Raw genomic sequence first — 26407 nt, 5'->3', positions numbered from 1 at the left:
TTATTAGACGACAAAACTTAATTAGAAGATTATGCAATTTCTGTATTCTAATACATCAATATGATGAAACATTTTAATTATCTATCATGTAGACGTGTTAAAAAGTAAAAGAAATTGATTAAACTAACACTCATGCTCAATATTAAAAAGTATACATGAAAATGCAAAACGTTAGCTAAAAAATACTACCTTTGATTTTTTTAATAGTTACATTTATATTTTTTTATGCATGTCGATACACTACTTTGAGTTTTTACATTTCTAATTTTATATTTGTAAAAACTATAGTAAGTCCATATTCTAAAAGTACATATCGAGACGAATTACACAAGATCCCACGTGACTATATTTTCTCTTAACCATAATTCACAAATAATAGTCAAAGGAAAATTTATAAATAGTGTCAAAAATAAAAATATAACTATTAAAAAAGAACGGAGGTAGTAATACACATCAAAATAAAATACTATTATTGATGTTATCCTTGAGTGACTAAAATATAACCGCAACATGGTATACTATATAGGGAAAATTGAACTTAATCAATTAACTCAACTCATAAAAGTTGATAATCATATAGGATCTCAGTGAACTTGTGACAAAAGCCACTTAAGGGTAGATGCACTTTATCTAAACCTAGAAATTTAGTAAGATCAATCCAAACCCCCCCCCCCAAGCAAAAGTCATATAATTTGGAGTGTATTTAATTGAGCTACCATGTCTTTCTCGTTTGATATTTATATATAAAGTGTGCATATAAGTCATTATCGTGTTTTATATGTTAAAATAAAAAAATAACTTTTTTTATATTAGAAAAAATAATTGATCTGAAGACCAACCCCTACTATGCTACTAGCTTAGACAGGTTCAAAAGCCCGTTGCCATTATAAGTGAACGAGGATTCGAATCTTAGGCAATACTCCTAAAATTTGAGGTTCCACTAAGCTATCGCCTCTCCCTCAGAAAAATTATCATATGATATTGTGGATCGGAATATATATGATAAGTTAAATTTGTTATTAATAAGTGAAATATTAACATTAGTAACATGTAGTTTGAGATAACCGATTTATGTGAATTACAAATCAAGTATTAGTATTTGGTCTAGTGGTTTGGTTTATATCTCACAACCTCGATTTGTATTTCACAACCTTAAGGTAGTTGTGGGATCAACTCCAATAAAGGCACTTTGGGGCTTACTATTTCCCCTTACTATTTCCCCTACTCCCAAGGGGCCTTGCCTGCAAATCCGAACCAGATTGATCTGTGTGAGGTTTCGATCCGGATAGGGCGCCTTCTTCTTACCTTAAAAAAAACTAGTTTTATATGCACACGATGTGTGCAAAAATACATAGAAAATTAAATTAATCGTTAATTATATATAATAAATTAGGAATTTTTGAATTGTCGACACTTTTCTTTATATAATGCTTTTTTTTTTTTTACTTTTTTAATTAATAGGTAATTCCTTTTCTATTTTTACTTTTTTTTTATTATTAAATTAAGTATTTACTTTTTTTTTCTATTTTTCGGCGTCCTACCCCTTTTGACATATAGAATAGAGATAAAATTATGTGAATAACTCTATCCACTTTCAATTTTTTTTTTTGAAAATCACAATTATACACAAAATTTTCTTAACTAAGTATAACTAATAAATATTTTACTTAATTTGATGCAAAGTGGATTTTAATTCTTTAGCTAATCAAAATTCCTTAAACTATAAATTAATTGTAAAGTAAATTAAAAGATATATTTTTCCAAATTTTAAAAACTAAGATATAGTAAATATGATCTAAATCTGTTATTTTCACAGGTTGACTGATGACTGGATCCCCTTCTCTTTAGGAATCCCAATCTCTTCCTCTCAAAATCCATCACATATATAAAACACATCTTGCTTCATTTTCGCTCTCCTCTCGACCTCTGTTTTCTTCTTCTCATCTCCCAAGATAACAGACTCCAATATCTTTTACCTTCATCATCATCTGTCTCCAATTTTCGCTTCACACTTTTCTCACTTCTTCTCATAATTACACAAACTTCACTTTCTTTCTCTTCTTCTTTCCATATTAATCCGCTTTTTTTTTTCCATATATAAACAATTTTCAATCCACTCATTCACACCCCAATAATAATTACTGTTATAATTTTCATCTTCTGGGTTTCTTTTAATTCATTGAGAAATTTCATTTCTTTTGCTTCGTTTTTTTCAGAATAACAAAGGAGAATTATAAAGTTCTTAATTTTAAGTAATGGAAGGATTTTGCTACTACAGACCTTACTCTAATCCCGAGTTCGAATCTTTGATCGAACATATTAATCCTCCAAGGTTTTTGTTCTTCCTATCTTATAACATTTGGATTATTTATGCTCAAAGTTTTCGCCTTTTTTTTTTTATAATTGTAGAACTAATTTTTTTTTTAATGATTTTCTGGGTTGATCTTTTAGGGTTTGTATTGACAACGAAGCTTGTAAAGATTGCACCCTTATCAAGGTTAGACATTTTAGAGCCGCCAGATATTTTTTTTTATTTATTTATTTATTGGAAGGTTTTTAAAGTTTTGTTTAATCTAATTATGGTTCTTGAATCTTGATTATGTTTTCATTTTATGTGTAATTGTTTTAGGGATTCTATATTCCATCTATTAATAGAGGTGGAACCAACTAACAAGAGATACCATTCATTATGAAAGCTTTTTAATATATTATGGCTCTACTTTATGTTAATAAAATAAAAATGATTGTTTTGGTAGATGGTATGTATGTAGGCCATTGTATGGTGGGAAGCTAATTGGCAACTAATAAATTAGTGGCCTAGTGGGATTAAGTGTTCAAGTATCTAGCAAAACATGAGCTTAGAATTTTTTTTTTCTTTGGTGAAATGGAAAATTTTTTTAGGTGGATGTCAATTGAGTGAATTTTAATAGGTTTTCAATAGTTGGGGGTTGAGATAGTATCTTGTTTACATCAATGTCTTTGGTTTTGTTCATCGACTATAAAAGCATAAGTATATACGCTTTTTTTATGTTCAAGTTCTGCAATTTATATTATACACGTGGGTTAGTTTTTACCCAAGGCTATTTTGTTGCGCATTACTCATTTGTAAAAATGAGCAACAAGAAGGGAAAAAACATTGGGTGTATGATATAGGTTGTGTTTAGCATCACAAAGCAAGAAAAAAAAAAGTGGGAGTTATAAAAAAAATAAATATATTTTTTGACTATTTGTTAAAAGTAAAAGAAAATAGAAATATGAGAATATTTTAATAATATAAAACTTAGAACATTATGAATGGAGGAACAACTTTAACCGATAGATGAATGCGAAAAATAGGAAAAATTTTAAGGAATCAGTTGAATTTTTATGTGTTTAGCATCACAAAGCAAGAAAAAAAAAGTGGGAGTTATCAAAAAAAATATTTTTTGACTATTTGTTAAAAGTAAAAAAAAAATAGAAATATAAGAATATTTTAATAATATAAAACTTAGAACATTATGAATGGAGGAACAATTTTAACCGACACATGAACACGAAAAATAGGAAAAACTTTAAGGAATCAGTTGAATTTTTATTTATATTTATCAACTTATATTCGGACGGATTACATCACCATGGAATAATGTCTTTTTGTGCGTAGTTGATCTATAAGCCAATATTTACATTGATTCCTTTCAATTTCAACTTCTATTCATATCAGCATAGATACAAAAAGCCACTTGTTGGCAACAACTAACTAGACTCATGCCAACAAATTATGTTGTTTGTGCTCCCTACAATATCTAGCTAGTACTCTAGTTTAAATTATACGCCATAGATATATTTGATGATATGCATGTAAGTGCCTTATAGATTCAACTCAATAATTACTTCTATTACTAGCAATGAACATTGTATATCTTGGGATGTGTATATTTTAAAAAGATAAGGTCACAACTAAACTAATAAAAAGAATATTTCAACTAGATAAAAAGGTCTTTAGCATCGTCATAAGCTGATCCATCAAGGATTCTACATGGTACTAATCAAAAGTAAATACTTTTGGAGATTGTTTGGCTGCCAAGAAACATGTCTTCAAAGTAGATACGATTCACACTTCTTGATTTTTCTAATAGATACTTCGTCATATCGACTAGATACATTCGTCATTGTACAATTTTGACTATTAATACTTTTATTTACATAATTAAAAACTTTAAAAATGTATATTGGAAATATATTTGAAATAATCCCAATAATTATTAAAAATAATGACATTTATCTTTAAGTATTAATAATTAAATTTGGTCAAATTTAGTTTTTAATTAATGCAAAAAGTTAATATGATGTATTTATTAAGAAAAAGCGGAAGAAACCATGCATATTAGACAATCTATATCTATACTAATATATTAAATGGCGTGCGTAAACGAGGAACGGTGTCACGTGACGCTCTCCTTAGGGAGTTTTAGTTCATGTAATCCATGTACAATTAAAAAATTTAGAAATTGCATAGTATAGGTTTTGATCCCATGACTTCATGGTTCATGTACTAAAGTTTTAACCACTAGACCAAGTTGTATTTAGTGTTATCATATCAAAGTACAATATTAATAAATGGAAATTTTTCTTACCCGGGGAATAGCCCGGGCCTAATAACTAGTTTTAATCCAAAAATTAACCTATTTCAAAACAAGATCAATGCCAATTGTCATATAATTGTGTAAAATGTTTCAAAATTGAAGGTTTTTTTTAGAGAATTAAGCGACTTGAATCTAAGTTGTAGTGTAGCACTCCATGTGGAAACTAAAAAAAAGGGGTTCTTTCTCTATTAGCATATTTGTTGGATGGGATGCTAAAGCATATTATTATAAACAGAACTGTCTACATCGTATGAGATATGAAGACGAAACATTAATAGAGAAACATGTGGATAACTTTTTCATGCTAATCAAAGTTCAATTTGGAGGTTTCTATGTTTGTGTTTCCTAAATCTTATATGTGAAACGCAGGTGGATAGTGCAAACAAGCATGGGATTCTGCTAGAAGTTGTACAAATCTTGACTGATCTAGACCTTTTTATATCTAAATCATACATTTGCTCTGATGGTGGATGGTTCATGGACGGTTAGTATTATATTTCACGTCATTGTTTTTATCTCTAAGAGTCTTCATTGTTTTGATCCTTTGAAATTAAGAGTGTCACATATTTCATAGTTTTCAAATTTTGATTATGAGCTAATTGTTCATGTGTGTTGGTGTTCATTGCATGTTTTTATTATCAGTCTTCCATGTGACGGACCAATTTGGGAAGAAGATCACTGATGAAGCTCTCATTGAATACATTCAGAAGGCGATATGTGCCAAGAGGAATTCAAAAGAGGCACAAATATGCCCAGGTAGAGAGGTGAGACCTCGGCATGTGGCAATGGAGTGTACGGCCCTAGAGATGACAGTGACAGATCAGCCAGGGCTGCTATCCGAAGTGTCAGCCGTGCTTACTGAGTTGGGATGCAATGTCAGTGCTGCGGTTGCATGGACCCACAACCACCGTGGTGCATGCATCATCTATGTGGACGACCAAGAGATGGGGAAACCCATCACAGATCAGAAGCGCCTCTCCTACATACAAGAACAATTACAAACTGTTGTGGAGGCTCATCATAAGAACGGTGAGAAGCAAACTGTGAGATTGACCACTCCTTCCACCAGTCAGACCCATACTGAGCGGAGGCTCCACCAACTGATGGTGGCTGACGAGGACTATGCGACTTGTAGCGATTGTGGTGGCAGTGTAGGTGGTGGTGAAGGGACCAAGTATGCTAGAATTCATGGGATGAGCTGTGGATGTACTCATGTATCAATAGATACTTGTAAAGAGAGAGGGTATTCTGTGGTAAATATAAGGTGTAAAGACCGTCCGAAGCTGCTTTTTGACACTGTATGTGCCCTCACCGATATGCAATACATGGTGTTCCATGCAGCCATTTCATCCAACTCCTCCATTGCAGTTCAGGTTACTCTCTCTCCCTCTCCCTAAATAAAACTGGTTAGGTACTTATCAGCTTTCGCCTGCTGATTGCAGGTGTTCTTTAGTAATGCTAAATTCATTTACAGATCTAAAAATATAAGTTTAGGTTCATGGAGAAAAGAAATTTTCATTTGGATTTATGTATGATCACATGCTCATACATGCTCATCATATCACAGGAGTATTATGTACGACGCAAAGACGGATGCACATTGGACACTGAGAACGAGAGGCGAAGAGTAAGACAATGTTTGATTGCTGCCGTAGAAAGAAGAGGCACACAGGTATATATATATGAGTGAAGAAAAACTAAACTTTCATTTTCGCAATCAATGCATGAGAATATGAGATTGATGTAATGTTTCATGTTTGGTACTTTTTTTATGTAGGGTTTGAGAGTAGAAATCACTGCCAAGGATAGAATAGGACTACTTTCAGATGTAACAAGAGTTTTTCGGGAGTATGGGCTATCCGTAACAAGAGCTGAGATCGGCACTAGTGGTGAAAAGGCTACTGGAACATTTTACGTCACTGATATTTCAGGTCGAAAGATAAGCAAAGAAATGGTGGAGGCGATAGAGCAAAAGATTGACGGAAGTGTTGTGGTGCATGATAAAACACCCAACAAAAAGTATAATAGTAACACAAGTGAAATGGAAGATAGACCAAGTTTGCTATCGCTAGGTAGCTTCCTATGGTCTCGACTTGAGAGAATTTCAGGCAACTTCGGACCTGTGTGGTCATAATTAAAACTTAAATCTCTCTCAAGCTACAACCTCAGCTCATATGTAAATACGATAGAAGATGCATGTAGTTGTTAGGAAGGTGTAAAGTAATAGGATATGGCGGACGTCTTGCATTATAGTACATGTAAATAACATGAATTGTGAATGTCTTCATAATCTACTAGACAGGGCTTCCTTAGTTTCGTAAATACATCTTTATAGTATTAGAGGGTATTTGGTATAGAAAAATTTGATGTAGGAAACGGATTTAAATAAGTGTTTCCATTTCTAATTGTTTGGTATGATTGTTAAGTAACAAATACCGTTTTCAGAAGGATTCACAATTCTCTTATTTGTTACCCTTATCAAACTAGTGAATGTGAAAATAAGTTCATACGAGAACTATTCAAATATATAATGAATATCGCTAAGTCGGGCTAACTATAATGAATAAGTTCATAAGAGAACAATTATTGTACGAGAATGTGAGAAGAGTCAAATAGCTGTCCATTTTAATAAAAATATTAGTTTATATTGTAATATTATATATAATATTTTTAGAAGGTTGCCTGTAAGAATTATTACAATTTAGCCAAACTAAATATATATTGATCAAAAGGATTACTAAAAAGTTTTTTACATTCTCATATAGAACTCGTTTTGATAAGAATCAATATTAACTTTCTTTGTTGTTAAAGTCAATTATAAAAATCTTCTAAAGAGACGCTACGATTTGAGGTATTTAGGAAAGAATAAGGAAATTTTGTTTGTTTGATCAATTCAATGAAACCTTTTACTCTATCCTTACCCCAAACTCCTTTACATCCATTCTCCACCTTATCTCGAGGTTTTACTTACCCTTTCCTTGAAACACCATTGACCACCTCACCACTGCTTGATCCAACTACAATACCACCCACCATCACCCCATCAATCATGACCAACACCACTTCCCCAAACCAATCGCCAAGTACGCCATCCACCCGCTAGAATTTTCTACCACCCCTAAAATCTACCACCACAGTCCACAGTTGAAAAACTAACCAAAGGCCAACCCAATCACCACCGCTAAAGGCCAACCCAATCACCCCACACCTGTAAAACCACCCAACCACCCCCAAAAATCAACCATGACCCTATGAGAAACAATCCCACCCTGCGAAACTCACATGACTCACCAAAAAACCCATCCCATGAAAGTCCAACTCAGCTACCACCAACCAAAGGCAGCACAACCACCAACCATTCATAAATACCAATATATTGCATCTAAAAGTGAGGAGAGAGAGAGAAAGAAAAGAAGCGTCGGCGACAGAGGAGGGGAAGGGGAGTGGGGCAGCACCGACGACCAAAGAGGGGAAAGGGGACAATGACGGTGGTGTCGAAAGAAGGGAAGGGAGTGGCGGCAAAGGTGGTTTAATTTGGCAGAGAAAGTGTACCAAGTGGTGGTATAAGGGTGGTGATATTATAGAGTTTCCTTTACATATTTTGAAACAAACAACCTAGTTAATCTAAGGGTTTGATTTTCCACTCTCCTTTTTTCCCCTTTTCTTAGACTCTTTTCCTTTCATTGTCGTGAACCAAACATCCCCTTATTTTGAATATAAACTTAGGGGGAAAGGGAAAGGAATGAAATTAGAGGAATTGCCTTTTGTTTTGTTTGAATACAACATGGTTAGGAAAAGAAAGAGAATTGACAGGATTTGTTTTCTCTCCCCTCTTAGGGGTCGTTTGGTTCAATATATGAAATGAAAAGGGAATGAATACAAATAGATGAGGAGAATGGTAACAAAAATGGTTATCTTTGTTAATTGTTTGGTTCAAGCCAAGTAATGGAAATGAAGGGTAACCATTAACTTCAAGTAATGGATTTTGTTACTTGAGGAGGAGGGGAAGGTAACAAATTGAGGGAATCCATTACCATCATGTAATGATAAGGGATTGATGTGGAGTTGAACCAAACAAGAAGAAACGGAATCGATAATTGATTCCGTTTTTTGAAACCCAAAAATAATGAACCACACGACCTCTTAATAAACCAAATCTTTCCAATATTAAAAAGATTTGGATTACAATAAGCTCACTATTCCCTTTTTTTCCCCTCTACTTCTCTCTCTCCTCCCATTCCCATCATTGTTATCCACACAAAGTATCACAATCACTTAAACATACAAAAGCATAATTTTGTAGAGATCAAAAATATGCAATCAAAAACAGAAAAGAGTAATTTATGCAGGCATAAACAATAGCTTATTGTGGACCGAGTGTATGCAAACTGGAATTTTCACAACTCAAAACACAAGGATTTTAGAGCAATGATGTACAACAAGCATTAATATTGACAATTTTATATAACATCTCATAGAAAGCGTTATTCCACTTAAACTAATTCCTGAATTGAAAATACAATATTTACATAGGAGCGTAGGACAGCCATGCGAACCAGTTAAACCATAGACAGCAGAAAACAGGGAATAGCACACAGTGCCCAATATCTTAAAAGAAAAGATATAAATTGCAATGGCAACAAACATTTAAGCATCATCAATATCTTCAACATCAAGCCAGTCATTAGATTCCTTATTCTCTAGATTTTGGGAACTCACCTTGTTAGATACAAAACCATCTTTACTTTTTGCATTAACATCCTTCGAAGAATCGGCTGATCGGCTGCTTAGTTGAATCCAATCACTAGATTCTTTAGCAGAAGAACTGGGGTTCCCAGCCTTAGCATAACTTGTGGGAACATCATCATCCTCTTCAAGGTCACTAAATGATACATCGTCGTCCTCTCCTAGTTGATAGGAAGTTCCCTTAATTGAGCCTCCTTCAGCACTATCTTCTTTAAGCCAATCATCTACATCGTCTTCATCTCTGTGATATATGTTTTTAGAAGTAGAGGTGTCTGGTGTTGGCTTCATGATGATCACTTGTTTCACTGAAACTTCCTCAGCAATTGCCTTACCAATACCATCACTTTTATTGGTGTTGGATGTCGCACCGTCACTTTCTGCCTGCTTCTTAGAAACTTCGTTAACAACCGCCTTGTCAACAACCAGAATATCAGTGGTAGTGACTGGGTGTTTATCAATTTCCAAATCTACCACCGGCTCTGCAGATGAGGCTGGCTCAACAGCTGATATCTCAACTGGAATATATTCGGACCGATCAGCTACTGGAACAGACAGATGATCTTCACATGACATCTCGGTGGCATTAACAGACTCCTTCACATTTCTGGAGTCAGCTGACCTTGATTTACCACGGCTATGGAGCTCTTGGGTTAACATTGCCCTGGCTCTCATAATCTGTAGAAACAGAATCAAGTGTCAGTATGATAGTAGTAACACATGTTAATTCGTCAAGTAAAGTAGAATGATAGGGAAATCTCCCATGATCTTCCCAGTAGTTCTGTTACCGTTCCATGAGGGGAAGTGCGTTAAAAAGAGTTCTTCAAGAGATCAATGGGAACTCTCAGTCAACAGTTAAATGCTGTCATGTTGGGATATAACACAAAATACATTGACAACGTATAAAGCATTCTTTAACAGCCGGAAACCAAGCAAAGGACGTAGACTAAGCATAGATTCTCAAACATATCCACATAGCAAAAATGTTCAGTAACGGTTTACAAACCATTTTTCCTTTAAAGATAAAAAAACGGCATGATAAAAACTGCAACGGATAGCAGTACTGCAGTAGCACAAGCTCTGTATTTACAGGTAGCTCAATTTTGCCAATATCCAACTCGCACATAATATGGAAGAGGTTCTTCGATGTTACTGACTAAATCGTAATACATCCTTCATTTGCATATGGATGGATGACTGCCTTAGAAATTAACAAGGTTATTCTCAAATAGTTAAGTTTACTGGATGATTCACCTAGCCTAGAATCATAGACAGATCTGAATAAACCATAGGAGGCTTAACCTCAATTTCTAGTGACCTTCCTCTGCAGGTTTGGAAGAGACTTGTGAGTGTATGACCCTTAAAATTAAGCACATAAACCCATGTTTGTGCCATTAATGTTGATATTGAACAAAATGACGAAGTTCTCTGTGGAGCCCTTTAGGTAACAGGTCTCTCAATCTTTGTTCAACAAAACCTTTAGTGGAGGGAGGGGTAATCAAGGCAACACAGCAGAAAAAGTAGAACAGATCAGAGGCACATCAGGTGCAACAGTATTGACGAGAGAGGTGTTTCAATAGCCTTTTTTCATTGTAAGAGTGAGGTCAATTCTCTTACTTATTTAGTTACACACAAACTGCAAAAACTTTATTGCGTACAGAAGTCAAAACTAGATGCTAACAAGTGCACCACAGAGATAACAAAAGAAGGGTACTTGGCACGGATCAAATACCCTGTTTAAAGCATAAAATATCCTCAAGAAGGGGACAGCAAAACCAGATTGCAAATTTTTTAAAATGCAAATATTCAAAGCTACAGCAGCTAAAAAGAATTGAAAAGCCATGAACCCCAAGTGTTCAACAAAACCGAATTCAAAACATCAACCCAAGACTCTGAAAAAAGGACTGAACTGTTGCAATACCCAAACAGAAATATACTTAATTTTAGTTACAGCTTAGAGCCAAAGCGAATATAAAAGCTTATTCAAGATTCAGTTATGCCAATTGGTATATCAGTCAGTTTCAGTTTGGCATTGTGGTGACGAGCGAGGTAATCAAGCATGACTTGGGGCTAGCAAGGATGTGGCTCGAGCTAGGATATACTAGGATCAAAAGGAGAATAATTTTTCGTGATGCTTTCTAGTAGAACAGAGATCATATATCATGCTTTTATGATGTTCATAATTATGCCTAGCACCATAATCTTTATACCAACTACTACTCTACTAATACTACAATAGTTCAACTAGACCAGTTGAAGTGCTTCAAATCTTAATTGCTAAATCTGTTTTATTCAAGGGTGCGCTGAAACAGCCTCTGATTATACATATACCCTAACTTCTCAACACCATAGCTTTTCCAGACTTTTGCTGGTGGTTATTATGGAACTCAAATTCTTGTCCACTCCCTTTCTCTCTCAACACTCATGATCTCAGGCTCACTCTCAAGGTCTATTACTCTATTTCCAAGCAGAGGTATCAATTCAGAGGGAGATCAAACACATATATATGGAGCTAATTCCACGGATGCTGCTAGTTAAATACAAAAGATAGGTAAAATAAAGCAATTAGATGAGGATCCCAGATCGATATCCATTACAAGAAAAGCCCTTTTTCCTTGTCCTTGATTTACCTAGCTTGTTCCACTACTTATATAATTGATTACACTAAGCGTTAAAAGGTCTAATAAAGTACTTTTTCCCAACCACCGTACCAAAAACGAGATGACAATGACACATGGTTTCTGATTTCTGAAGGGTCTTAACAAGAAGCATTTAAATTCAACTCCATTTCTCAAAACAACATACGAACTCGTAGATAGTAAAGTTGTAATTAGCTCAACAGCATACCAAATAATTTGATGATAAAAAAAAAATACCTGTGGTGTAGCCAAGACTTCAGCATCCTGTCTGCTAAGTCTGGGATGCACAAGCACAAAATAAATTTTCCAAAAGGAGCCCTCACTCATGTAGCCCAGGCAAAGTTCAGTTCTAAGGGCGGCCAGTTCAGGTGCAAGACGTTCAACAGCCAATGCATGTTCTTGCTGAGCATCTGACAAGTCAAAATCTGGAAACAAAAGCAGAAGACTTTGTGAATTGTGATGCCCAGGATATGTTGAAATACAAAAACATTAGAACTCTAGTCCCTAAACCTTCTGTAAAGAAGCACAATGTAGAACTAGAGATGAGGAAAAAAACGGAAAACTGAATGACAACTAGATACTTCCTCCGTTCTCTTTAAGTTGCAACACTTCCTACTTTTGGATATTATTTTTCTCTCTCTCTCCTCATCATAAAGGTTTCCTTTTTATCTCTCTCTTTCTTTCTTCTCACCTATGCCCCCCCATTTTGCAACTAAATTAGAACAAAGGAAAAAATATTCAGAGAAAATACAACCTAAGTCTTAGATACAGAACTCAAGATTAATAAATGGTTCTTCATCTAAGTGTCAGCTTATGGGGAGAAAGATGCAACGACAAATGCAAGCATTGCCTTCAATCAATCCAGCTCATCCCATGTTAATAAAAAATTCTGGAAAACTACCCTAGATCAACAGGGTCATCCGGATCATTTCTCACATGAAGATATTATACTCCTTCAAGATAAAATAGCCTTGTCCACCACCTCAAAATCAAGGATTCAACATAACACCTCCTTTCACAACAATCTTGAACATAATGAAATGACCTTTGTCCTCTACAACCAAGAATACTGTCCAATGAGGGTATTGCCAAAAATATGCTTTGAACCCATCAAGTTCTTCCCTGCGTTAAGGAAGATTTCTGAACAACGACCCAAGATCAACAGACACGTCAGAATCATTTTCCACACAAACAAAAATACAAAACCTTCAAGACATATAGCCACATTGTCCATCTCCCAAAATTAAAGAAGTAGACATAAAATCTCCTCTCCACAACAAACTGAAAAGAATAAAATGGCCATTGTCCTTTACAACAAAAAATCCAGTCCAATGAGATACATTTGCTCAATAATTTAGAAATCAGAAGCATTAATTTACCACACCACATTTTTGAACATGCCAACAAAAAATTCAATCATATAGGAGTACAACACTAGTCACAACATGAAAATTGACATCACAACGTATATTTAAACTATGGTCCTTTACGACACCACATTTTCGAACAAAATGACAATTACTATCACAACCAGCAAGGAATTCAATCAACTACAACACTATTCACTAGCGCTCTACTCTGAAACCAGTAATCTTCACCAAAACTAAAATACCATTGGCAATTTAACAGTTCACAGAACTTGTAACAGAATACTAAAAAACATGAAAGGAAATTAAAATAAATTGTACCTTCATCCTCGTCATCATCAGGCATAGGAAAATCAATCCAAGTCTCAGGATGCATAGCAACATCACTAGCAAATGCCACAACCTCTTCAGTAACTCCAACAACACCTCGTTGAGCATACTCCTCAATCGACAAATCCTCCTCCGATGCGAACTGAAGTATATTCGAAGCGATCTTTGAAAACTCGGAAACAGCTTTATTAGTCGATAACTTCGAAATTCCGGACCGAAATCTCCCGCCAATTTCCGACAAATCGTTACGAATTCCAGTAATTCCGGCAAGATCGCCGGAGTTTCGGTCGGAATTATCCGTTTGCGGATCGCGATCGGAGATCTGCGGAGGAGGAGCAAGAAACGACGCGACGCCCCAAAATTGACGAGTTAGGGTTTGGGAGAACTCGGAGAGGTCATCTTTAACACCTCGAGGAGTATTGGTTTGGTGATCGGACGGTGAGGAAGGATCAGAGGAGTGCATTTGTTGATCGTCGCCATTGTTAAGGTTTTGAGCTTGCAAGGGGTGTATTTCTGCGGAGTTTTTGGAGGTGGTGTGTTTTACTTCTTCTTCATCGTCGTCGTCTAGTTTGAGAGAGTTTGCGATGGTGTTAACTAGCCATGACATTGTTTTGTTTGTTCTTACAGAGGAGAGAGAAAGGAGGAGTGTGTTTGAATTTAGATGAGAGAGAAAGTGAGAGAAGAAGATAGGAGAGTCAGCTCAGCATCGACCACTCGATGATTAAACTTGGAATACGGAAAGGGATATTCAAGGCAACTTCTGCTTAACTTTAATCGCCTCATTACCCATTATTAGTGTTTTCAGGAGATTGCTACACGCCTACACCTATTCACCGTGTAGACAATACTACTAATAGTTAAATCCCATTATTATAACTCTAAATAAATTTTTATTAATGGTGATTAGTTTATCCGATGGGTAGATAAAGTTTTTTTTCCGTATTTTCTTGAGATATTGGCTTAGATGAAATGACACTGTACTACAAAAGGAAAAGTTGTCATGACTATGAGTGATGACCAATTTAGGAAAGATGTTGTAGTCCATTTAAGCAACGTGTCCATAACAAACATGAAGATTAGAATGCATTAAATGGAGTATTACAAGAATTCAAGACATTTTAAACATGTCCTAAGTTCAGCCTAGAGAACATAATTAGTTAAGCAAAGAGTACCCCCGCAAGAATTAACATTAAGCTTACTTGTATGATTAGTATTATCCCATGAGAAACATTAGCGTGGAAGAATTCCAAAGATGACATTGGCAACCTTCGGAAAATGTACAAAGACTAGTGTACAAGAGAGAAATTTTGTTGATTTTATATACTGTGAAATGTTCGGTAATTTCCCCCAAAGGTAGATAAATTTGAGAACAAGCTAGTGTAGGGGTGTAATTATCAGAGGAGATAATTAATCACGCTTGAAATATAAGGTTAATTCAACTATACATCCTATACACTAATTGATTAAGAAGTAAAACGTACCACATATTCCATCTTTCCCATTTTAAGCAACTAATTAATGGACTTGTATTCTACTATATATGTAGTTCAAAAATTTTGCAAATAAAGTAAAGAATTTACTTGTAGCTTTCCGCCAACATTTTTATATACTTACTCCGTTTTGACATAAATGAAACGTTTAATTCTCCCACAAAACTATCACATAAAAAGAGAAGCGTTTAGAACAGAGGAAGTATATATATACATCCTATTTTTTCTGAAATAAATTTCACTTTTTGAGATTTTACATGCAACACTACTGTTTATCAAATACTTCCTCCAATTTTTTAATAAGTGACACAAATAGAAAGTGGAGCAATACAAGGAGCTTAGAGAAAGAAAGTTAATTGGAAACCACTTGTTTAACCAATCAAATTTGAGTATTGGATAAAATAATTAGGTAAAACAATTAAATGATGAAAAAGATGTAACAAATTAGAAGTATTTTTACTAATTTGAGCTATGTATTACTTATTGTGACATTTTGCTAAACGAACACGTGTCACTTATAAAAAAACAGAGGAGGTAATCCTTTGGCCTTTTCCATCACACCAACTGCTACTAATACTAGTTGGTATGAATGGACAGATATCAACTCCAAATAACCTCAGAAACTTGGACCTGAATACTAATTCCACCTCATGATCACCATTACTACCATTACCACTATCACTAATCTCTTCAACATCATGCTGCTTAAACATGGTATCAATGGAAAACCGTAAATCAGAACCCACTAATGTAGTATAAAAAACAACACTATCACCAGGTCTCAAACCCTTATCTCTAACAAACTCCCCCCACCCTTTAGTTAACACATAATTCTGACTACTTTTCCAGTAACAACACTTAAACCTCCATATTTTCTCTCTTCTTTCATCCTCAAAACTCAACATTATCCCTCGGATGTCGACAATCACGGGAAGGTAACACCTAGCATAGTGCTTAGGGATCACCAAGCGATGGAGCCTCCCTACATCGCTTGGTGTTAAAACCTTCTCAAACAACCGCTCACGAGCTACTAAGTTCTGCTCAAAGTCCGGGGCCATCCGCCTTGCGCGGATGGCCTTAGTGCGTGATCGCATGAAACGAGTGAGTTCTTCTTCATATGTTTGGTTCCGGAGAATGTCTATGATCCGGACCTTAGAGTGAGAAGCAAGGAAGTGTAGTTGAGGCTTATCGTAGTGACGAAGCGGGTAGTTTGTTAGTGCTTGCGTCCCACGAAAACGAATGGCAGCCATGTCATAGGCGTGAGCAGCTACGTGTTGACAGTCGAATGTTCCGATCCAAATTCGTTTATTATCTTGGTAGAGTTGCGCACCCCAACGACCGTTGGGTTGGGGGACTATCCCTTTGTATTTGTAACGCGGTTGTGGTTGCGGTTGCGGTTGCGGTTGTTTCTTCGTTGGTGTTGAGTCTTCAGTAGATGTAGAAGAGATTGTGAGAGAGGAAGGATTATAATACATGATCAGAGATTTATGATAATGAAATTATACTTGAGGTTCCATTGTTGGAACTAAGAGAAGTGCGGAATAATTTATAATTTGGTGTTGTTAAGCATGATAACCAATCATGGGATGTCATCATGTTATATATAGGAAGAAATGAGGAAATTGTTTCCAGATCAATGGGATCTATATAATGATAATGCTATGCAATGATATCAAAGAAAATAGTTTCAAACTTTCAAAAATGAGGAGATAATAAACCCTAAGATTCACGCCTTTCTCGTGTCTAAATGTAGTCAAGAGTCGGCTTTTTATCACGGTTATCCACTGAGAGCGTGTTTGGTATAAAAAAGATTTGATAGAGGAAACGGATTTAAATAATCGTTTTCATTTCTAATTGTTTGGTAGGAGTGTTAAGTAACAAATACCGGTTTTCAGAGGGATCCACAATCCCCCCATTTGTTACCCTTATCAAACAAGTGGAAATAAATTACGTTTCATTCCTCAATCATAAACCTTTTCCATTCCTCCATTCCATTAGAATACCAAACAACTACTAATAAAGTTAATAATTATTATTTTCATTTTCCCTCCTAATTAAAATCTTTTCCATTTCCATTAATCATACCAAATGCCACCTAATTTTATAACAAATAGTCAGTGATGAATATAGTCAAGATTTACGGAATTACGGTTTTCTAGTAAGTATTCAACAAATATAGTCCATTATCTGAAACGGGACAATGAATTTCGTTTACATTGACTTCTAAATATAACAGAACGACTCTCTTTGGAGAAGCATTTTAACTACCTTAAATGATAATGTGCTAAAATATTTTAGGTGCTAAAATTAGCATTTGGGCCCGAGCGTTGTCTCAGGTTGGTATTGTGTTTCCGAACTTGGTAATTATGTCATGTATAATAGCAAGAGATCACGCACGGGTTCAAATCTTGTTACAAGATAATTTTACTTTTGTTAATTGAAATCACTTATGTACACATTGGACAATTCTAGTGGAGTAACAAAAGTGCCACTGGTGTGTATACATTGTCACGCACGCCTTTTGATATATATAGATAGATGATTAGTAGTGTTTGAGCGCTAAAATGACTTAAATGATAAGTTAAAAAATCTACCTTTTCAAAATTAGGTGACTGAAATTTCGAAAAATCTTTCCAAAATTTTTATAACTAATTTTGCCAAACTAATTTATCAAATTAATCAACTAATTTTGCCAAACAGTTAAACTTATTAGTTACCTTATCAGTTCCAGCACCTTATTAGTTTCAGTTTTATTTTATCAATTTCAGTTACCTTATCAGTTCCAGCACCTTATTAGTTTCAGTTTTATTTTATCAGTTTTAGTTAACTTATGAGTTTTAGTTTATTTTCTGCTATTAATGCCAAACAGAGCCAACATCTATTATAGATCTGGGTATATCATGAGCATGTTAAACATGATTAAGATAAATATATTTTTATCATTTTCTTATATTAGAGTTGTTATTTTGCCAAACAGAGCCAACATCTATTATAGCTTCTTGGATCAAATAATTTGGTTGTTCATAACCATTTTGCACTAACCCCGACAAATCTTGTGAGATAAATATAGATTTCATTTGAATAGACCATTGTTGATATTTTTCTCCCTTAAATGTAGGTACCCAATTTATTTGGGGGTAGTTAATGTGGTTGAGTTAAAGTGTTTGGAGAAGACATTTTAATTTATGTGGTGTTTGGTTTTAATTTAAGGGAGTTGATTTATTTTGTGTTTAGTATATAAATTTTTATGGGAGTATAATAATTTGTATAATGTAGTGGAGGATTGGATTAATGGCTCGGACACCAAACGTAAGAAGCTTGAGCGGAAGTAGTAGTGAACTTTTATGCTTAAGAGATGTTTTTGATCAAAGAGTGTTGTTGTTTGATGGTAATAAAGGGAGAGATTGTTTGTGGGAAACGGTAGGCTTTTTCATTATTTGTGATTTTTTTTCATACATCCTCAAGGCTTACACCATTACCTATTTATAGGTGTGGTAAGAAAACTTGTGCATCCTCTAGATTTTTCTAGGATTTTTACATCTAGATTTCTCTTAGGACTTTTCTAGGACTTTCCCTAGGCTAGATATTATTATACATCATTCTAGAAAGATATCTAGATTTTTCTAAGTAGACATTTTCATGGATATTTTCCTAGATTACTCTAGATATTATAATTACATGATCTAATTTCTACTAATATGGAGAATTTTCTTGATTAATATCTAATACTAACTACATTTCAAATCTATGTGGATTAATTATAATTACATGATTGTTTGCTTAATAAATGTTATGTTAATAGAAAGTAGATGTGGTGAGTTAGTGAGTTTTTTTTTTTCAACGTAAGATAATAAATATTTCCTGTAAAGGAGGATTTAGGAATCTCAATTTATTTATAAGGAAGAATCAAATCCTTGTCACAAGGGTGAAAAGAGACCTCCAACCAAATAGGTCAACCTTGATTCTTGTCACTTCTGAAATAAGATGGCGTGTCAAAAAACTAATATAATAAAATTAGGATCATGAACTAGCTAATACTTCAACAAATGAAAGAAAAAGAATATCCAAACTATTCAACAAATTCATTAATTTTTACACAAAATTTAACTGACAAAAATAAAGTATATGTTCTAACACAATTTATAATTTTCATGTGGCAGTGCACACACCCAAAGATAAAGGGAGTAGAGTTCAGAGTTGTTACTTGTTAATAGCTATCTAAAATGTAGTCATGACTCATGTAGATAAACATTATGCTTTCTTTTCTGGATCATGCATGCATTATTCATTCTGCGTGATTTCATGTGCTATATTAGCTATCTAGATTAAAAGAATTGCACCAACTTGCTACGACACTGATCAGAAAATGGCACCAACTTGCTAGGACACTCAGAAAATGCGCATATTGCGATGCAAGTTGGCAGAAGCAGAAGTTGATCGATCAATATAATCTAGCAAAAAAGAAGTACCTTGAATCTTGTCTATCAATGCATCCCCCTTGTGATTAAAGTCTTTAAACTTCAATGTGCGAAACAGATTCAATACCAGACGATTTGACGGCAACATCTGGTCTTTCATTGGCCGCCTCTTCATTTTACCTTCATTTTTAACCAACCATATCCCAACTATACTATTTCTTGTCCGGGATATTTTCCCTTTCAAAGATAAGATCAAACACCTTAGGAAAAACCTTGGCTATGAGAGTAAATTTAATATGTACGCCTTTAGTTATATGTTATTTTTGTTATAGGAACGCTTAGAGAAAGCGGCGTGTGATACTGTTCCTTGCTTAGAAACGATTTTAAATATATTAGTATAAATATCTTAAAATAAAGTAGTTTTTAATATAGTTGTTTTAAAGTAGTTTACGAAGTAAAATATAGTTTGTATTTTGTTTTATCATTAATACCACAACTACTTTTATTAAACGTTACTTGATTTGAAAATTATTTTAATAGCTAATCTCTAACAATTACCATCTAATCGCAAACAGCTACTACAAAAATGAGCAATTACCAAAACAACTATTTTTGCCGAATTAAACTCTATATATATCAACCCCTTTATATTTTAGATAGACTTTAATTTGTGATTATTATTAGAAAATTTTGACAGTATATTATCAATTATATCAATACCATAACATATATTGATATAATCACTTTAATGTATGATTCAAAATATCAATTTTCTTTTTTATAGATTTTACTAAAATATAATTCAAGGTATTAATAGTCTAAATTATATGAAAGTGACTTAATTGAAAAGATTAGAAGTGTACAAGCGAAATTCTCCTATAAAGATATATTTTAGAAGTGATCAGTAAGATTTTGATGACAACTAAGAGTTTGTTATCTTTAGAACTTATTAAAATAAGCTCATTAAAATATATAAATTAGCAAAATAAGTGAAGTTCTAATCAATGAAAATCAATTTAATCAATAATAATATATAAGTATTAATTACCTTTACTAGTAGAAATTTTGAATAAGTTATTATAAATATTGATCATTTTAAAAAAGCTCTGCTAGCTATCAACCTCTCTATAGTATGTAAAAATGTAAACTATCATATATCTTGATAGAATGTTTTAAGTGTATTACTAATGTAAACTATCATATATCTTGATAGAATGTTTTAAGTGTATTACTAAGTTGTGTTATCTCTCCTCTCGAAAAAAACTATATTTCTTCTTTATCTATTATATATAGCAAATTCGTTTTTCATTCATTTAGGACATGCGTTCTATTCACGTTAATTTATCTGAACTAAAATTCATTTTTAAACTTGATAAGAGCTCATAAGACGTAAAATTTATTTTTATAAAGTAAAAAGAATACACCCTTAAAGTTGGCGAAAGTAAAAAGTGAAACAATTAGGTTTTTAATAAAATTCAAAACCTTGGAAGCTAAGATTAACATTCTAATATATGTATATGTTACATAACATGCATGCATGGATAAGATTTTCCTTCATTCACTTTGATTTCTGAATATTGACTGCTACTTCATTTTTTTTATTGATAATTCAAATTGATTTTGAAAAATCCTTTTGAAGTGATGGACTTGTAACTTGTAACTTGTAAGTAGTCTTGCCAAAGAAAGTTCCTTGTATACCAAAATTTCAAAGTAGAATTGAACACACAATTTCAATAGCATTATGGTCTGAGTCTATGGACGCCTATTCTCGCTTATGACACATGAACCATAAATTTGTACCAAACAGTTTTATATACTACATGCAGAAGGGGTATACATGGCATTAAAACTAATAGATAATAAACACTTGCTAATTATTGCCAAATAGTATACAACTAAACTAGTTTTGCACAACCAAAAAACTGCTTCTTGTTCCACTAAAATAGCTCAAAAAATCTGAGAAATCCCACGTTGTGGAAGAATCAAAAGAAAGGGATGCTTTACTTGTTTCTAAAACAATTTTACACTGTCAATGTTTTTTATTTCACATACACCTGTGTGTATGTATAAAAATGTCAACCTAAGAAATTGAGGTATATATGATAGTATATGCTAGGGCAATAATACAAGTGCTTCTATCTCAATAAAATATAATATCACTCAATATCTCCTGGCGTTGGTTCTTGCCCATGATCGATCTGGGGACTTCTCTGATCTGTTGGACTTTTGATTATCACAATTCATAATCTCAATTATATTATATATCCTACTTTCATATTCATTTCACTTATTGTTATCCATTATACACCATAATAGAATTATATCAAACTTTAAAGAGCAAGACACAAATCTAATTTTGTAGTAACTAGTAATTATATGAATACAAGTACAAGGTTCAATTTTCATTTATCACATAAACTTTCTTAAAATACTAGTGCTCACTCTAGCTATTTATTTATGTTCCAACTTCACTTTTATATAGGTAAATCTTTTTTTTTTTTTGGGGGGGGGGGGGTGTTTAGAAAGCATGCATATAAGTAAATCTTACTAATATAATTCTGACGACATTTTTTCACCAATACATAAGATCATAAGAAGAGAATTCATGCGACATCTTAGCTTGTTGATTTCAATCGAATATTGACCTCTAAAATATCATTGTTTTAACCCTATACTAATACACAGTCGAATAAAGAAAAAAATGACCTCAATACCATAAACTATCGTGTGGGTGCACTCAATACCATAAACTTTGACTAGTAGCCAAAAACACCACCGATAATGGTGCATCGTGTATGATAAATGACGCCTAAGCTCTATTTTCCTGTCGAAAACGGCGAATCCTCATTAGTTTTTTTTTTCAATTTCCCTCCTTTACTTGCCCTTAACACCCCAAACTATGTCTTGAATGCATGTAGCACCAAAAACTTTGGCCAGTAGTCAAAATATCATGAACTATTGTACTTGGTGCAGTGTGTATCATTAATGATCGATACTGGAGTCTGGAGGTAAGTTTTTTGGCCCCCCTAGTAGGCAAAATTAAAACTGGCAATGATGTGTATAGAAAAAATATGGAGCTTGAAACGGAAATGAAGGCACCAAAAGCTAAAAACGGGAGCTTGAGGCAACAAATAAAGGGAAAAAACTTACCTCTGGTATCATTAATGATACGCGCTGTTCCAAGTCCAATAGTTCATGATATTTCGGAATCCAAAAATTGTGGTGCTACATGCACCCCAGTTATAGTTTGCCGTAAAAAATAATAATTCATGAAGATTCACCATCTCTGGCGAGAAAATGGTGGTTCTGCGACATTTATGATATGCGTTGCACCTAGACATATAGTTGGTGTTTTGAATATTACTTGTCAAAATTTGTCTTGTTGGGTGCACTAGTCATACTTTATGGTGTTGAGGCCGATTTTGCTTAAAATAAATGAAATTTTTTTGATATTTTTTTTCAATAGGTCATATTCTGACTGACTATTATTGCTATACCTTCAAACACTTCTCGTTCATTATTGTTACCTTCTAGCTAGAAACCAAAGCCATCAGAATGACATCATGAAGAATGACATCATGAATAAAATTATGCGCTATAACGTAGTTTTTGGGCAAGAGAATCCAATGAAATTTCACATGAGGCACTTGTATATGACTATTACTTTATTTTCTTGTTATAAACCACAATGACATCATGAAGACTGACATCATAGTTTTAATTATTTGTACGTCATAACGTTGTTTTTGGGCAAAAGAATTCAACGAAATCCCACATGAAGCACCAGTATTGATTTATTGAATATAGGTAGGAATTGATAAGTTTTCTAATGATATTATTGTTCAAATACATACATTCAATATATAAAAATTAAAATTAAAGAATGCTCTTCTTTTTTGTATTCATTACCATTGTACTTATATACATGAACACTTTTTGTAACCAATAACCACCTACACATGGCCCCAATCAAGCCGATCGACAACTAACCTACACAAGCCCCCGGGGCGTGGGGGAGAAAGGATAAGCTAAGGTGGGTTGAACTAGGCAACTAGCTTAGTGAGCACTGATCATAATGAAGATGATCTTATTAGCACTTCTCTATGGACTACATGTACACTTGTATGATGAGCACCCCTAATTATACTCTTAGCAAGCAGTAGCAGATACCATCGGACAAACTATATCAACCCCAAACAACCTCAACATCTTAGAGCTTGCGGAGCCATTGTCATTAATCAGTTTAGCAGAAGCCTTGGAAATGGTGTCAATGTAGAATCGCTTATCAGCACCCATTGAAGTATAAAACCTAACAACATCACCACATCTCAAACCTCTATCTTTAACAAACTCCCCCCACCCTTTAGTTAACACATAATTCTGACTACTCTTCCAGTAACAATACTTAAACCTCCATATTTTCTCTCTTTTTTCATCCTCAAATCTCAACATTATCCCACCCACATCCTCGTCTGCAGTGATTACAGGAAGATACCTCTTAGCATACTGCTTAGGTATCACGAGACGGTTGAGCTTGCCAACATCGCTTGGCGTGACCACCTTCTCGAACACCCACTCTCGGCTAGAGTCTTGACTCATCATATCCTCCTCCATTGGTTCCTCTTGGCCTAACCGTCTTCTACGGTTCTTGGCGCAGCGAGCCCGCATGAAGCGTGCAAGCTCGTCATGATAAGTGTTGGTCCGAAGCATGTCTATAACCCGTGGCTTGGAAAGTGAGGCTAAAAACTCTAGCTGCAGCACACTGTAATGACATATGGAAAAATTGGTGGCTGCGTGTGGACCACGGAAGCGAATCACGGCCGTGTCATAGGCTCGAGCAGCAACCTCTCGGCGGTCGAATGTTCCAATCCAAACCCGTTTGTTACCCTCGTAGAGTTGAGCCCCCCATCGGCCGTTGGGCTGGGGGACTACTCCTTTGTATTGGCAAGCTGAAAATTGAAATTTCTTAGTGTGTGTTGAGGAATAAGAATTAGAAAAGGTAGTAAGAGAAGAAACTGATTGTTGACACTCCATGAATTGATGGTATAAATCTTTTGATTTGGTTGTAAACTCACGGGTTATAGTAATAGTAGCACCACATCACCTATATGTAACATATATATGTAGGATATGAAATTGATCAATAAGAGTATAAACTTATGATGGGAGAAATAATGAAAGATGTTTAATTTGGGAGAGATAGCTGGTCAAATAAGGTATATGTATATATAATTAATATAGGAGGAAATTTGGACTTCATCCTCTACGTTGGACCGGATGAATTAGCCCACCGGATTCGAATACAGGACAGTGGTTACTCAAAACCCTAAACTTTGGACAATCATCCACTTGGCTTGATTGGAACATTCTTGTCTCGTTATCATTAAATTTTAGGGCAAATTGAAAAAAGAGAGACAGATATCTCATTTAAAATTATTGCAAATAGAGTTATCGCAATTAGCAACCACAAGATTTTTTCATGGAAAGAGTGTAGCTTGTGGTTGTCGTTTCTTTATACACAACTCCTTACTCTCTACTTCTTCCGTTCTATAATAATTGTAACATATTTAATTGACACATTTTCAAAAAAACTCATTTGAAGAAGATAAACATAGAAACAGATAAAAAGTAGGATCCATATGATCATATGATCGTAGAAGAGAGATAAAGAAAAAATACTACCAAAAAACGAAATGTTTTTAATTAATGTAAAACTACCAAATTAGGGAAACGTTATAGTTAGAAAAGAACGAAGGAAATATTTTGAAAATTGTAATAATTTAATTTTTTTACTATTAACATATTTCACTTTCACCCTGTTTAATTATTATCATATAAATTTAATATTATTGTATAAATGTATTAGATCTGTCTTTATATATTTTCAAAATATTAACCTTTTATATTTTCAACTAATAAATATTAAAGATATTGATAGTCAAATTTGTGTATTAGGAAGCATTTAAGTCAACTATTCCTGGTGATGGCCACTGGTGCGGGTTGGGCGGGCCGGACCGTGGGCCATAGTGGGCTGGGCTGAGTTTCACGACCTAGGACCGGACCGTGAAATTCATGGGTTAGGCGGCCGGCTGGTCCGCGGGCTGAAAAATCTTGGCCCACACCGATCTGTTACAGGTTTTCACTGTTCTTGTCTGGTGGGCTGGACCGGGTTGACGGGCCGGCATGAGAATTTTTTTTCAAAATTATTTAATCATTGAAATTAGTCATTATTGTTACATAAAATCTTTAAAATGAATTAAAAATATATACAAATATTAATATTAATAAATAATTTCATTATTTTCAAATTTGATTGAATTATGATATATGCAATTTGATTAGAATAGATACAATTTGATTAAAATATACACAATTTGGTTCAATATTTACTTGGATTGAGCTGGGCTGGTTCATGGGTCGGGTTAAACCGGTTTCATTGTCCGGACTGGGCGGTTCTAATAGTGGGCTTTAGTGGATTGGGCTCAAGAAATCTGGCCCACGGCCCACTCACCAATTTCACGGTTCGAGTTGGGCTGGACCGGGCTTTTTGCTGGCCCAGTCCACAGGACCCACGAAGTGGGCTGGGCTGGATGGGCTAGATTGGCCTGCACTGTTGGCCATCTCTAACTATTATTCCCATTCCTTTTGGAAACCAAATGGAGTATTTTAGAACCATTTAATGAGTTTATATAAAAGAAACTACTTATTTTTAGATCTTGTTGTCAAAATCCTAACTTAGATCTTATGATCATAAGATTCATTATCCAAAAAGATGTAATTGATCCTAATTTTATGTAG

At 34.3% G+C, this 26407-nt stretch overlaps 4 protein-coding genes across 4 annotated transcripts; 1 reads left to right on the top strand and 3 right to left on the bottom strand.

Annotated features, from left to right (window-relative positions):
• Positions 1-1758: 1758 nt before the first annotated feature.
• Positions 1759-6944, top strand: LOC104894974 (hypothetical protein). The gene is made up of 6 exons (XM_010681364.4): positions 1759-2332; positions 2452-2497; positions 4992-5106; positions 5265-5995; positions 6190-6294; positions 6400-6944. The coding sequence occupies exons 1-6, from the start codon at positions 2256-2258 to the stop codon at positions 6754-6756; spliced, it is 1431 nt and encodes a 476-aa protein (XP_010679666.1). The 5' UTR covers positions 1759-2255; the 3' UTR covers positions 6757-6944.
• A 2112-nt stretch (positions 6945-9056) lies between these two features.
• On the bottom strand, positions 9057-14468 carry LOC104894973 (hypothetical protein). The gene is made up of 3 exons (XM_010681363.4): positions 13693-14468; positions 12242-12429; positions 9057-10043 (listed from the first exon to the last, which is right to left on the bottom strand). Exons 1-3 carry the CDS (start codon positions 14306-14308, stop codon positions 9270-9272), a joined length of 1578 nt encoding a protein of 525 aa, XP_010679665.1. The 5' UTR covers positions 14309-14468; the 3' UTR covers positions 9057-9269.
• A 1238-nt stretch (positions 14469-15706) lies between these two features.
• LOC104895011 (AP2/ERF and B3 domain-containing protein Os01g0141000) lies at positions 15707-16441 on the bottom strand. Its single transcript, XM_010681406.2, has one exon. The coding sequence runs from the start codon at positions 16439-16441 to the stop codon at positions 15707-15709; it is 735 nt and encodes a 244-aa protein (XP_010679708.2).
• Positions 16442-23473: 7032 nt separating this feature from the next.
• LOC104894972 (AP2/ERF and B3 domain-containing transcription factor RAV1-like) lies at positions 23474-24875 on the bottom strand. The gene has a single exon (XM_010681362.4). It carries the CDS (start codon positions 24641-24643, stop codon positions 23759-23761), a length of 885 nt encoding a protein of 294 aa, XP_010679664.2. The 5' UTR covers positions 24644-24875; the 3' UTR covers positions 23474-23758.
• Positions 24876-26407: the final 1532 nt, after the last annotated feature.

Source organism: Beta vulgaris, chromosome 6 (genome assembly GCF_026745355.1).
Source record: "Beta vulgaris subsp. vulgaris cultivar EL10 chromosome 6, EL10.2, whole genome shotgun sequence".
Classification (NCBI taxonomy): Eukaryota; Viridiplantae; Streptophyta; class Magnoliopsida; order Caryophyllales; family Amaranthaceae; genus Beta; species Beta vulgaris.
Note: the sequence above shows the minus strand (reverse complement) of the source record. Positions and strands in the feature narration are given on the sequence as shown.

Bases quoted from the DNA above. Each gene is read 5' to 3' on its own strand.
- LOC104894974 (XM_010681364.4), top strand. From the start codon at position 2,256: ATGGAAGGATTTTGCTACTACAGACCTTACTCTAATCCCGAGTTCGAA. The intron at 5,107-5,264 runs GTTAGTATTATA...TTTTATTATCAG, and splicing joins TGGTGGATGGTTCATGGACG to TCTTCCATGTGACGGACCAA. The intron at 6,295-6,399 runs GTATATATATAT...TTTTTTATGTAG, and splicing joins TAGAAAGAAGAGGCACACAG to GGTTTGAGAGTAGAAATCAC.
- LOC104894973 (XM_010681363.4), bottom strand. From the start codon at position 14,308: ATGTCATGGCTAGTTAACACCATCGCAAACTCTCTCAAACTAGACGAC. The intron at 12,430-13,692 runs GTACAATTTATT...TTTTGTTTCCAG, and splicing joins TGATGATGACGAGGATGAAG to ATTTTGACTTGTCAGATGCT. The intron at 10,044-12,241 runs GTATTTTTTTTT...CTGTTTCTACAG, and splicing joins AAGTCTTGGCTACACCACAG to ATTATGAGAGCCAGGGCAAT.
- LOC104895011 (XM_010681406.2), bottom strand. From the start codon at position 16,441: ATGGCTGCCATTCGTTTTCGTGGGACGCAAGCACTAACAAACTACCCG.
- LOC104894972 (XM_010681362.4), bottom strand. From the start codon at position 24,643: ATGGAGTGTCAACAATCAGTTTCTTCTCTTACTACCTTTTCTAATTCT.